This window comes from Lytechinus variegatus, chromosome 4, assembly GCF_018143015.1.
Source record: "Lytechinus variegatus isolate NC3 chromosome 4, Lvar_3.0, whole genome shotgun sequence".
Classification (NCBI taxonomy): Eukaryota; Metazoa; Echinodermata; class Echinoidea; order Temnopleuroida; family Toxopneustidae; genus Lytechinus; species Lytechinus variegatus.
Genome location: NC_054743.1, coordinates 20,865,161 through 20,880,025, shown reverse-complemented (window position 1 = coordinate 20,880,025; position 14,865 = coordinate 20,865,161). Strand labels below are relative to the sequence as shown.

General features: G+C 37.8%; 1 protein-coding gene across 3 annotated transcripts in view; it reads left to right on the top strand.

The window, feature by feature from the left end:
• The first annotated feature begins 720 nt into the window (after positions 1 to 720).
• The window catches only part of LOC121413598, a 15,958-nt gene continuing 1,813 nt past the window's right edge, over positions 721 to 14,865 (top strand). The window contains exons 1-6 of one of the 3 annotated variants that reach the window (XM_041606477.1): positions 721 to 896; positions 6,409 to 6,646; positions 8,580 to 8,961; positions 10,390 to 10,528; positions 11,744 to 11,863; positions 13,503 to 13,602. In XM_041606477.1, coding sequence (XP_041462411.1) covers positions 6,457 to 6,646; positions 8,580 to 8,961; positions 10,390 to 10,528; positions 11,744 to 11,863; positions 13,503 to 13,602 — 931 coding nt within the window. In that variant the 5' untranslated portion in view covers positions 721 to 896; positions 6,409 to 6,456. Of the gene's footprint in view, positions 897 to 6,354; positions 6,647 to 8,579; positions 8,962 to 10,389; positions 10,529 to 11,743; positions 11,864 to 13,502; positions 13,603 to 14,865 lie in introns of all 3 variants that reach the window. The other 2 variants (XM_041606476.1, XM_041606478.1) reach the window with 2 other exon arrangements.

Sequence of the window (14,865 nt, the reverse complement as noted above, 5' to 3'; positions counted from 1 at the left end):
AGCTAAAAATTTAGATGTTTTGAGACAGAAAACAATACAATTTATGAACATTGGACTTAACCGCTTTTGACAAATGAACTCTTCGGAAGAGTTTGTTTGCCAAAAGGGTTAGGTCCACTCCAAGAAAATCATTTTTTTTATTCTCTCATATGTGTGTGTGTGAAGCTATACATGTACAACAGCTTTGGCAACTCTTTTATTTAAATATTGTAAAGAAATGAATGAAGAGAACAATGGTAGAGAAGAGAACACCTTCACCCGACAAAGGTAATTGGTAGAGTGTTGAAAATCTGTCTTTCTGACGGTCAATCGGATCTCGGTCGGCCTAGCCACTAGCCCGTCTCTGTGGTCTAGTGGTTAAGGCACCGGCGTTCAAAACTGGGGGCCCGGGTTCGATTCCCGGCAGAGACATTTTTTCGGCATAACCAATTTTTCCAAAGGGTAGATAGCTCTGGGGAACATTGATTTAAGCTACGTCTACCATTGTTCTCTTCATTCATTTCTTATATATATATATATAGGGCCTTGGCGCTTTTTTTAAAACAATTGCACACCTAGTCACCAATGATGCATATCGCATTTTCATTTATTTGAAAGCAGGATAATAGAGTATTGTAGATTAAATGCCTTGCTCACCGGCATAGGTGCCGCGGCCGGGGATCGAACTCCGGACTTTCCATGAGACCACTCGGCCATAGCCACGGCACCTCCTCAAGGCTCACTTGTGTGTTGCTGCCCTCTACGTTCGTTGTGTACTTTAAGATATACTTTATCATATTTATGCTTCTTTACCAACCGACTTAATAACTCACATTGGACTTTTGGCAAATTTGAGGGCGAGTTACATTTGCCAAAGCCAGTGAAAGAACGCCAAAAGACGGTTACTGACCAGAGAGGTGAGTGACTGTCTGAGGACAGTTAAGTTACGGTAGCGTTTTCGGAGCGAGAGTGCGGCCGGGGCGCCAGCCGGTAGTGCGGTGGACCTGGGCCCTGGGGGGCGGCTCGGAGTGGGGCTAGGGTGGCGTGGCCGTGGCTAGCCTGGGGCGTTTTGGGGAGTGAAAGTCATATGTACTGTACGTCACTCCCCACTAACGCCTGGGAGCCCTACCTATATTTCCCGGCGCTAATGCAGTTTCGCACCGGTCGATTACTAGCACACCTAATCACCAATAATTGTTCCCAAATGTCATGACAAGTCTCACATTTTGATGTCAATATATCCACCACTTTTCAAAATATTGTGATCGGGAATGGCTGTATTTCGGCTTCGATCTCAACGTCGTTGATCGACACGGCGTAGACATCGCTTCACGGATCGCTTGGATTCACCGTAATGTTGATATGAACTGAAGTTAGCAACCTAATCATGCGAAAATGTGGCGAACAAACTGCCAGCATGCCGCATGCGAATCTATGTTCGCATGATTTGGTTGCTAACTTCAGTTTAGCCTGGGGCGTTTTGGGGAGTGAAAGTTATATACTGTACGTATGGAGTCACTCCCCACTAAACGCCTGGGATTCCTCCCTATACTTCCCCACATACGGGTACAAAACCAGAAACTTTCGCCCCCGAGAATTCTACTTTCCCTCTAAAAGATCTAGCCCTAAAACATGTACATGGGGTCCAACTTCATTTCCAACATTTCAGCGATATTGATTTCATTTTTAAAGAAGAATTCATTAAAAAACGAGAGATTTGTTTTGAAAAGATGGAAAGAGCTTACTTCCGTGTTTACGTCGCCATCTTGATTTCTTTGTCTTCCGCTTGGCGACAGCACGCAAATCGCGGGATTTGCGTGCTGTCGCCAAGCGGAAGACAAAGAAATCAAGATGGCGACGTAAACACGGAAGTAAGCTCTTTCCATCTTTTCAAAACAAATCTCTCGTTTTTTTAATGAATTCTTCTTTAAAAATGAAATCAATATCGCTGAAATGTTGGAAATGAAGTTGGACCCCATGTACATGTTTAGGGCTAGATCTTTTAGAGGGAAAGTAGAATTCTCGGGGGCGAAAGTTTCTGGTTTTGTACCCGTATGTGGGGAAGTATAGGGAGGAATCCCAGGCGTTAGTGGGGAGTGACTCCATACGTACAGTATATAACTTTCACTCCCCAAAACGCCCCAGGCTACTTCAGTTCATATCAACATTACGGTGAATCCAAGCGATCCGCGAAGCGATGTCTACGCCGTGTCGATCAACGACGTTGAGATCGAAGTCGAAATACAGCCATTCCCGATCACGATATTTTGAAAAGTGGTGGATATATTGACATCGAAATGTGACTGAGAGACTTGTCATGACATTTGGGAACAAATATTTGTGATGAGGTATGCTGGTAACCGGCCGGTGCGAAACTGCATTAGCGCCTATTTCCCCACATACTGGTACAAGTTTTATGTTTACCCCCATTTAATTATATTTTTCTTACTTTTCATTAAATAAATAGTCGTAAAATTGAAAGAAGTTAAGAGCAAGAGCGTTCACTTACCCCCATCTGTTTATTCCGTTAGTGGGGAGTGACCGTACGTACAGTATATGATTTTCACTCCCCAAAATGCCCCAGGCTAGCCGTGGCCTAGTCTGCTGGGCAAACCCGTCACTCGAAATAAGGGTCTGAATGTGCAGCCTACTCATGCCTTGTGTACTGAAGGCTCTTTCGTATTGGAACAGCAAGTTTTGTATGTGCTAGTCGGCCAAATCGTGGTTTTGGGAACCACTCGTAGATTTGTGTACGCGCACTTGTGTACAAAGTGAATGGCATGAATGGAGGTGGAAATAGGGAACCGTGCGTGTGACTGAATAAAGCGCTGCTGTATGAAGTAAACGGTGGTTCCCGATATCAAGATAATGCCTGCTAGTCTGCGTGGAGGCACACTTGTTGATCAAAGTTCCAATGAGGGTCTGTGCCTGCAGACTAGCCGTGGCCTGCCGTGGCGATGGCCGCTCAAAAGTGCGGACTTATCCTGAAAATAAGTCACCTCCTGCTCTCGAGTGTCACTTATTCAATGAACAAGGTTTTGATTTGTCAGTGTCTGTGTTTGCGCTCGCTCGTTGTGTACAATGTCAATGACAAAAATTGGGAGATGAATGAAAGAAGTCACTGGCGCTGACGAAATTGAATGGCAGTGAATGGAGTGGTTAGCCTGGAGTCGTCTGGGGAGTGAATTAAAGTCATGATATACTATACGTATGGTCACTTCCCACTGATGCCTGGGATCCCTACCTATATTCCCCCACGTACGGGTACAAAACCACAAACTTTCGCCCCCGAGAATTCTACTTTCCCTCTAAAAGATCTAGCCCTAAACATGTACATGGGGTCCAACTTCATTTCCAACATTTCTGAGATATTGATCATATTTTTAAAGAAGAATTCATTAAAAAAAATGAGAAATTTGTTATAAAAGATGGGAAGAGCTTACGGCCGTGTTTACATGGTTTACGTCGCCATCTTGATTTCTTTGTCTTCCGCTTGGCAACAGCACGCAAATTGCGCGATTTGCGTTGAAAGAGTGTTTGAACCATTTCAAAAAGTTCTTGGGCCCCCATGAAGAACACAAAAACCATTCAAAACCCCCCACTTATTAGTTCGTCTAGTTCTTCTCTCAGAGTAAATGCTGCTTCAAGATTGTAATGAAGACAAATGCATTGGTTGTGTATGTAGTGTGTAACTTTTCACATAGGGGAGACCGGGGTTAGTTGGAACGTGGGGTAAGTTGAAACATTGTAATTTTCTTTTAACGCCTGTAAAATAAATTTATGCAATACTGCCCTCTATTTATTGCAATAATAATTCAACACTGTTGTATTATTAATAGCAATAAATTGAGGGCAGTATTGCATAAATTTATTTTATAGGCGTTAAAGAAAATGACAATGTTTCAACTTGCCCCATGTTCCAACTAACCCCGGTCTCCCCTACTGTTATTTAATAATAAAAGCCATTTTTCTTATAGTGGAGGTGCATATATATACATGTATATGTAAAAACATTCTTTGTGGTGTTTACTTTGTGTACTAATCTTTTTGTCAATTATATGTTCCAAGTCTGTCCTTTGTAATAGTTTATTATGTTGTCTGCTCACACAGAGTTTCCAATTTTGGCCCACTTTTTTGTCTAGACATACAGTGCATCCCACTAAAATCGAAACCCAGATTTAGTGATGATTTGTCATAACTTAATCATAAATACAATAGACAAATTACCTACCAATGCAAAGCTTATTCACGCATGAGTGAGCAAAAACAATTTGAAGAAAGGATACCCAAAACTCATTTGGCGGGGGGTGGGGGGGAATATCTGAAAGAAAATCACATGGGCCTAAAAAGTTCAATATCTGCTCTTTTATTTGATACCTTTATCACGGAATGTGGTCAAGAAGTAAAAAAGTTCTGTTCCATCGAAACAATGCTTGTATTTGTATAATTTAATTAAATAAACATATTTTCACTGGTTTCCCACAGAAGCTATTGCATGGTAAACAAAAGACTTAATGCAAGGTTGGTCATCAACAAAACGGAGTGTCGAGTGAGTCTGAATGCTAGCCTGTAAAACCTCGTCATTTTATGAAATTATTGAAATTCAAGCTTATTTGAAATAACCAGAACTTTGTTTTTTTCTTGACCATTTTCTGTAATTGAGGTATCAAATTAAAGAGCAGTTATTGAACTTGTTAAAAATGTGGTTTTCTTTTTGAAACCCAGATACAGCCCGCCAAGTGACTTTTTGGTTTCCCCTCTTCAAATTGTTTTTGCTCACTTGTGCGTGAATGAGAAATGAACTAAGTAATTCCAGATGAAAGAAGAGATTTTAAGCTTTAAAATGGGAGTCATTTCGTCTATTTTATTTGTGATACAGTAATGATAAATCATCAATAAATCTCGGTTTCATTTTATTTTGGGATTCACTGTACAGTGTACTGCCAACTTGGACTTGACATATTTCATTCTTAATACACATAGGGTGCATTACACACACATACGCACAATTTAGTGATGTTTTCACCTCATTGTGCAGTGTACGCATAGAGCTTTTCTTTACAATAACCCATGGATCCTACTATCAAAAGTTATTTTGAGTTGAAGTAGAATAGTCCATTCAAAACCCCTTTTTAAATTGCTCCCTAAAATGCATGTGGCACAGGTGTACAAAGAGTTAATTGATGACATTCTCTTCCCATCATATAATTAAAGGGGAATCCAGCCTTGGCCATAAAATGTTGTGTTGGGAAGAAGAAAAATAAATTAAACAGAATGGCGAAAGTTTGAAAGAAATCGGACAAGCGATAAGAAAGTTATAGCTGCTTTAAAATTGAGATCACTAATAGTATGTAGATTTCAAATTGGCAACTGGGTAAGTAAATCATGACAAGGGGCAAGGACAACTTTCCCATAGGCCATGTACTTTATTATCAGGGATTTGTGGTTTTCTCCTAAGTACCTATTCCCCTGGGGCAGTAATCTAAATATAATCCTGGTAGTATATTGTTTTATGTCCTCATGAAAGAAAAATATAATTTGAAATAAAACTTTTGGGAAAAATGACATTTTAGCCATAATATGTATTGGAGTACATGGAAGAGTAGTCCTTGCCTTACATCACTATGACATCTCATATGCGGTCAATTTGAAGTCTCCATGGGTATAGTGATTACCAATATTTACAACTTTTAAAAATTCATAACTTTCTTGTTGTTTGTCCAATATTGTTCAAACTTTCACCTATTAACTTGTCTGATTTTTCTTTTTCTTATAAAAACAAGTCTTTATTTGGGTTGGATTCCCCTTTAAAGGACAAGTCCACCCCAACAAAAAGTTTGCTTGAATAAAAAGAGAAAAATGCAACAAGCATAACACTGAAAATCTTATCAGAATATATAGGATGTAAAATAAGAAAGTTATGACTTTTCAAAGTTTTGCTTAATTTCACAAAACAACTACGAACATCCTAGTCAGTATGCAAATGAGACTGATGATGTCATCCACCCACTATTTCTTTTGTATTTTATTCATGAAATATGGAATATTCTAATTATCTCCTCATAGTCAACTGAAACAACAATTAATTCCTCCCTGAACATGTGGAATTAGCATTGCTTAATACTATATGGTTCAGTCAAGTTGGTCCTAACTGTTGAATCTGTAAAAAACGAAATATTGTAGAATTCAAACAATAAAAAACAAAAGAAACAGTGAGGGACATCATGGACTGTCTCATTTTCATTTCACTGAGATGTGCATATAACTATTTTGTGAAATATAAGCAAAACTTCAAAATGTCAATTTATTTTACATCAGATTTTGATGAAATTTTCAGCATTATGCTTTTTTTTATTTCTCTCTATTTATTTAAAGCAACATTTTTCCGGGGTGGACTTGACCTTTAAGACTGGCTTTGTTGCAGGAAAGGTACTGACAGAGAGTTACTCCTACTCCTGGGAGGCTGTGTACTTCAACATGGATACATGTGGTGTCTGTGATGGAAATCTCCAACTTATTGGGACACAAGCTTTATCATTCTGTGCGTATCTCTCAAAAACCAATGTCAAGGTTGGCCAAGTACTTCAGCAAATAGGATGGGCTGTTGGAGACGAAGCAACGTGGAATACAAGGCGTTGCTGTAAGCCATGTTATCAGATCCTTGGAAGTAAGTAAACAAAAGAAATTAGTGAGCTTTTGCTCACCAACGTGTGCGGATGAACCGTTGTAAAAATTTGTTGTTAGTAATTCATGATCTCGGCATCCAAGTTATGATTATTTACTAATACTAAATATCTAATCATGACTTGAATGCTGAGATCATCACTGTCATGTCCTATGGCAATGTGACAATGATGTGTGATGTCACACATGAACAACTTCCCCATTTTTTTTGTGCATGTTTATTTTACTTGAATTGCATCTTTTGTAAATCTGTTGGTGTAGATCAGATTTCCTTTCTGTGGGAGGATATGTTAGACATGTTTTCATTTAAAGGGGAAGTTCACCCTGACAAATAGTTTATTGTAAAAATAGCAGAAAAAGGTAATAAAAATATTGCTGAATGTTTGATAAAAATTCCTCAAATAATTTAAAAGTTATTAGAATTTCAATTATATGATTTGTGACGTCATATGCGAGCAGCATTCCTACATAGTGAATGGTAAAAAATCAATGAAATGTCATTTTCTCAGAAAATTAAAAATGATTTGTACTGTGCTTTTTGTTTATTAATAGAAAAATCATTTCACACCCGATCATGAATAGAAAACAAAATCAAGTCATCAGGAACCATATAAAATTTGAAATTCATGCGTTTTATATTGCATAACATATGGGGCAGCTGCTCGTTTATGACGTTGCAAATCCAAAACTTTGAACTCCAATAACTTTCTTACTCTTTAACAGATTTTCCTCAAACCTTCACCAATATTTTTTACTATTTTTCTGCTATTTTTACAACAAAGTCTTCTTCAGGGTGAACTTCCCCTTTAATACATCGTGGATGAAGAATTTTTATCACTGAAAAGCAGGAGCAAAAAGAGAGATATAGTCCATCAAAGGGGATATTTGTACACAATTGCCTTTGACACATTCCAATCGCAATAGAAAACCTCCATAGGATAGTGATTCTCCATAGTTAATTCTCAACATTCAAACGCTCATATAGCTTTACTATTGTCTGTCCATTATTATATTACGACAGTATGCTATTAAATCAATGGTGAAGAAGTGATGGTATGCTGTTTTGTTCCTCTCCCTTCCCTCTCATCCATCCAGAGAAAGACAGACTCATACAGGGGGGGTGGGGTACTTTGACCATTGATGAGTGGATACCATGCATGGCCAAATTAAGTATTTCCATGTTCTGACAATGCACCTCTTAACAAGTATTGGCGTGTGAAACCCTACCCTAAACAAGTATTGGAAATAAAACGGTACCCTTGACAAGTATTCTCTGAAGTGACCCCCTAAACTAGTACGATTTCACAGACCTGACTGGCATGGACGTCGGCTTTACCTTTACTTTTATTGGGTTAAGTACCACTCACAAAGCTCACTGAAATCAGACCCTAAACACGTTAAGTGTTGGGGCAAAAAGTAAATCCATTATAAAGTATATATTTAGTCTTTTTATACTCTCAGAAATTTTTCATTGTTTTAGTGTTTTGACATCCTTATTACGTTACATATGTAATGTGTCCTATCTTGAAAAAAGGATCCTTTTCACCTGTTTTTGGTTGCTCATAGTAGCCACTCGTCAATGGAAGTGGCCCCCCTGGGGACTCTAACACACACTAACTCTTGCCTCTACCCCTCTCTCCTGTCCCCTTTCTCGTCCCTAACTGTATTTTATTTTATTTGCCTTCTCCCTCAATACACCCAGATTCCCATATTCATGATAGCCAAATATGTACTCTTATTTGTAAGCAGGCCAATTAGGTCAGTCAATGATTTCAGTCGAAGTTTGTTATGTATATAGAAAAGTTTTGTACGGTAATTGTTATTGTCCTTTCCCCATTGTTAGTATTATAATAAAAGTAGACCCTGTATTATATTTCATAAATTAACCATTATGATAACTTTTGTTCATATTTTAGAATGGAACACTGTTAGAAGGAATCTGGAATATGTCTGCTGTGAGTGGAGAGAAAGAACAGGGAAGTCATTGCCTGGCCTGCAAGCCGTAGAAAAAGAGACAAAAAAATCTAGAGTCATACAGAGCATCAAACACTCAAACTATGAACAAACATTCCGTTTTCTAAGGGCATCCAAGGCAGCATGCAAAGTGTGGAGGAAGGACATTATCAAAACCATCAAAAGTGAGATGTCATTTCTCTGCAAAACCTCGAACCTCATTCCAGATTCCAGTTCAAAGGAAGAAGAGTTTGACTGGACAAAGATTCTAGATAGAGTAAAATCTGTCGCCCCTACGTTCTTTGCTGTTTGCTTGGCGGCCGTATCTAGAAAGAAGTCTTCAAGGTAAATAACACAAAATACTATACTAGATTTAATCTAACTGTTAAGTGTATTCATCTTGTGGGTTGGCGGTGATTAGAGATTGGGAGACACGTGCCCTCTATGTTAGCTTTGGGAAAGGACACTTTCAAACAACAAGGTCCAATCTGGACAACTTTTCAACCAAACTTGGATGGTAGATGGATTTGGGGTACCTGCATGTTATGCTGCAGGCAAAGGTCACATGGTTAGGTCAAAGGTCATTTTCAGGTCAACGTTAAAGTTTACCTGCAAGACTCTCTTATGACACCTAACTCTTCAACCGCAAGTCACTTTTTCAACCAAACTTGGATGGTAGATGGATTTGGGGCACCTGCATATTATGCTGCAGTCGGAGGTCACATGGTAAGGTCAAAGGTCATTTTCAGGTCAACGTTGAAGTTTACATGCAAGACTCTTTCTCTGAAATCATAAGTCACTTTTCAACCACACTTGGATGGTAGATGGGCTTGGGGGACCTGCATGTTAGGGTTATTGTCGCCATGATAATTGTATATATTTGTCAAATTTCTGTGTGAGCTCTATATATCGCAATGACAGATGACGCGCTGGGTTCGGGGGATACAACCCGCCGAGCATCTCTAGTTATTAATAATTATAGACTTACGATTTCATGCTAAAGAGGATGGATAGTGTCGTTCAAGCAGACCTTGCCCTCCCACACCTAGGGACAGTGATTTTCCGCGATCGCGGAAAACTGACGGAATTCACGGAAAAGGCCTTTTGAAACAGAAAGTGGCATTTCAAACGGAAAATGTGTTTTCCCTCAAAATACACAGAATAGCAACAGAAATTACTAAAAAAACCCAACAAAATGAGAATATTGAATGGCCACAAAACCCCAGAAAACACGATCTCACTTCGCTACAATCATGACAATTCACACATCGTGACTGCTCTCGACATCAGCACACTCGATAGTACCCCGCGTCCGTACCCAGCCGGCCGGGTTGAGCTTCACATCCCTTCATATCGCTTCATAATCGCTTAACTGCACGGTCGTGTGTAGCTGCCCTCTACGTTTGAAGATGTAACGGCATGATTTGAGATTTTCTGAAACGGAAAAGGCCATTTTTTGAAACGGAAAATCACTGTCCCTACACACCATCCACCAGAGAGAGAGAGAGAGAGTGAGAGAGGGAGAAAAAGAAAAGGAACAGAAGTGATAAAAGAAAAGAAGGCAAAACATCTGAAGAATAATAAGGTTATGGCTTTTTAAAACCTTTGTTTTGGTCATTTTCCCAAGATTTGTTCACAAAAGGGTGGAGGAGCCATCGTAATAGATCCGTGCCTGATGGATGCTATGCAGAAACAAAACTTTGGCAGAATTCATCATCATTATAAACTGTATTGTCTGCATAATGTAATAGCATCATCTCTTTTCTATTACAGTGCTTTCCAGAAAGTCATGAAGAACAGATTGGGAATGATGCTCCTGATTCCATTGTATCAGAGAAGACCCATCGTCATGCAAAGATTACTACCTGTACCTGTGGCTTCTACATTGAAGAGATATGGCTTAATGGGAAAGGTAGCCCATCTAAGATAATGACAAGCGTGCCCGTATGCAGCAGGGAGGGGGCACTTGCACCCCATAAATTCTGAAAACACATATTTTTTTATTACAGAAATTCATAAAATCACCAATCCTTCTATTTCAATTTTAAAAATGAAAATTTGCCCCAATGGGTGATTTCAAGTACGGTGTTGACCTTTTGGTGTTGGTGTTAGGTCAATTTTTACACGATTATAACACCAAACATAAAATGAAGATGGTCCTGAAAAGTAAGTCACTAAATGTTGAGGTGTTAATAATGTAAACTGGATCAGTTTTACAAACTCTGAATAAGTTTTGGAGACAGGGAAAGCAATCCAAATTTCAACACCAACACCGAGGCCAACACCGGACTTGAAATCACCCAGTGAGATTCTTGGGTGCTTTGCTCCCTCGTTTTTAAAAATTATGTCTTGCCCACCCCCCGAAACTTGACTGCATGCGGCAGTGATGACAAGAAATATACTTTTTTTGTTGTAAGATGCATGTTTTTTTTTACACCTAATGCTCAAATTTTGTTAGACACCGGAATACAGTGCCAATACTTCCACAAGTACTTCTTTCTTTGATATCTGTCATATCAAACTGAAAACATTGCTCAAGCATTAACATGATGATGTAAATGGGTAACTGGCAAGAATATTTATTCCTTGAAATGCAGTGCACTGAACAGTTACAATGCTTTTAGTATGGCATGTAATGCTACATATAGAGGACATAGAGACTTCTGATAACTGTTATGCTCTTGTAACACTGTTAGTCTCATGGTTTTTTGATATATTATATATATTTGTAATTGTGGTAGCATTTGATGGTGTATCGAGGCGAGTGTTACACACAAAGAAAGATGAGACGAGAAGGCAATGATTATTAAGTTCCAATATATATTTTTTCACCTTTTCTTGATGGTAGAAAGGTTAGTGAACCCTTTCCATTACAGTGCAACTGATATTTCTTATTTTTGAAATATATATTGATTATTTCTACTTTAACACTCTGTACAAGAAAGTAAAATTATCATTTTCATAATGAAAATAATTTTTGTCTTTTGTATAAAGAGACAAGAAGTAAATCATGATATTGTCAGATATGCAAATGTTCCAATAGAGATCATTAGGAGTAACAAGAAAAAATTAATTCTAAACTAGAGATGTATTGATAATGTAACTTTCATTGTCATTCTATGAACAGGATGTGAGCTCTTTCAAATGTTTTGGTTTGACAACATCGCAGACTACCGCCATGAGAAAATCAAACCAGCCGAGCAGTGAAGCTGACAAGGTCATATCCTCGTGGAAAATGTCAATAGAGGTTGGTCACCTTGAACTAGAAAATGCATGAAATATTTTAAAGGGATGGTCCGGGCTGAAAGTATTTAAAACTTAAAGAAATAGAGTAGAATTCATTGAGCAAAATGTCGAAAATTTCATCAAAATGAGGTGACAAATAACAAAGTTATTGGATTTTAAAGTTTAGCAATATTTTTGAAAACAGTTGTCATGAATAGTAAATAAAGATGGCAGTAGGTGGCAGGTTCGAATCCCACTGGTTCCAATTTTTCTGACTTATGATATTCATTGAAGATCGAGCATGCTATGTTAATACATAGGAGTTATGCCGAAAATTTGTTTACAAATTATAATTTCCTCATATTAAAGCCTCTTTATTTACTATCTATTGTCAACGGCGGACTGCATATGCATATTATGCATACTAATGAGTCAGAAAGAAAAGGATCGAGGATATTTGAATTCCAGTTCATCGTGATTTAGCCGTTAACCAGAATAGCTGTGTGGTTAAGTCGCTGCCTGGAAAGCAGTAGATGGCAAGTTCGAATCCCACTGATTCAAATTTTTTCTGACTTATGATTTTCATAAAAGATCAAGCATGCGATCTTAATACATTGGAGTAATGCCGAAAAATTGTTTACAAAGTTGTCATGAATATTCATTAGTTGGGCTGATGATGTCACATCTCCACTTGTTATTTTGTATTTTATTATATGAAATTAGGTTTATTCAAATTTTTTCCTCCTAGAACTAGAAAAATTGGATTGAGAACAGTTTTAGTGCATTAGATATTTATTGCTGCAACTGATTTCATTATAAGGGAGACATATCATTCACACAAGTATGAAATAATGAAAATATGATTTTATGTAATATAAGAAAACGGAAAGTGGAGATGTGACGTCATCAGCCCACCTAATGAATATTCATGACGACTGTTTTCACAAAATATTGCTAAACTTTAAACTTCAATAAGTAACTTCATTATTTGTTATCCGATTTTGATGAAATTTTCGGCATTTTGCTCAGTGAAATCTGCTCTATGTATTAAGGTATAAATATTTTCAGGCCGGACCATCCCTTTAATAAAGTAACATGTAATAACAAATGCATATTCATAACTTGACGGGAGGATACATTCATGGCTTCAAAAAGAAGAAGAAAATCATTCTCCAGTTGGTTGGATAGGTTTGTCAATGAATACAGTGCCATCTATTATTATTATTTGTTTGGCGTCACATGCGCCTGGGAGGTGAAAAGCGAATCACTATGACCCGCAGGTCTCTCCCGATATAACTGATTGGGGGAATGCAGGTGGACCACTACACAGGGGTTTCCCCCTACTCTTATACAAATAGTGCAGTGGGTTCTTAACGTGCAAAGGTGGTGACTCTCCTCTACACGGGGCCTCCATTTAACGTCCTATCCGAGTTGAATGGGTGAAGAACTATTGTCTGATAAAATAAAAACCATGGCTTTGTTAATAAAGCATTCATTTCCACTACAAAGTTGCATCTGTATATTCATTAAATTCCACTTATAGATGCTTCAAAGATGCTGTGTCTCTTGTGTACATGTAGTTGTATGGTGATGCTTATGCAAAGCAAACCTCAGTTTATGCATTATGGTGTTCAACAATCTCTCTCGATCATTGTTTCCAGAGAGATATTTCTACACCCACATTTGAAGGTGCAGCTTCAACAGCAACATCAAGCTTGGAAATAACTGAACCTCACGCAACTACACCTGTGGACACGAATCGTGAGTGCATACTTCTTATGCTCTGGTGACATAGACAATTCATAATTATTCTATTTATAATTTTCATGATATATATAATTATCATTTGTTTGCATTAATTAAGAAGTGTCTGCAATTAGACCCAGCGCAGGATGCTGAGGAATATGTAACAGGCATATAATCACATGGAAACCTTCGGGAAAATAGACCCCTGGGGGAGGCCAGTTAAATATATTGCTGTACACATGCTCGACACCAAAAATGTGTTTAAAGGGGTGATTTTCAATTTTGGATGTGGGCCATGCGTGCACCCGTTGAGAGTATCAAAAACACTGATTTTTTTTAAAAAGGGTAGTTTTGAAAGACTGGTCAATGGTCAGTCACAGGGTCAAATGTATTTAGGGTGTGCTTTTTGAACGATGCCACTGTCTGTCCGTCCATTCCCCCACTTGGTCTCCGTCCAGTAACTCGATAAATATTCAATGGATTTTTAACAAATATGGTTTCTAGTAAGTTGACACCACAATACAAACTAAGTTCAAATTCGGAGTCCGCAGGTCAAAGGGCACAGCTCATTAAATATGCGAGTTTGTTTATGCATTATAACTTCTGAAATATTCAACAGATTAAAAAAAGAATTGGGTGTGTAGGTAGATGACACCAAAATATAGGCTTAGTTCGAATCTGGAGTCCGCAGGTCAATGGTCACAGCTCATATATGCGAGTTGGTTCAAACGTCTAAATTTGTTCATTATATGTATATGTATATATATATATATATATATATATATATATATATATATATATATAGATTCAAGATTCAAGATTTTATTAGAACAAATGATCGCAGCTTGTTACAGCTGAATTGGCATATGTTTTACAAAAAAGCATAAAAATACACATAAAATCAACAAAATGCAATGTTACAAAAGAATCAAGAAATTACAAAAATAGTTACGGTAAAACCATGATAATAATGAAGAAGTGATCTTAGCTTTGGATAGCTTTGAAAAAGTACATTTGTTGGAAAAATGATTTACTCCTAAAATAAAATTTTTGTGATGTAATATATATATATATATATATATATATATATGTATATATGCATATTGGTTTCTGCACGATATTAATTTCAATCATATTGAATGAATTTCTGATCACATTAAGCAGGGGCATCTGTTTCCATTAGACATGTCAAATTTCTAGTGTCCAAAGCTTTTTTTTGAGACTAGCCAAACGTGTTTAGGGTATGTTTTTTCTCCAAGCTCTTTCCCGGGGTCACTC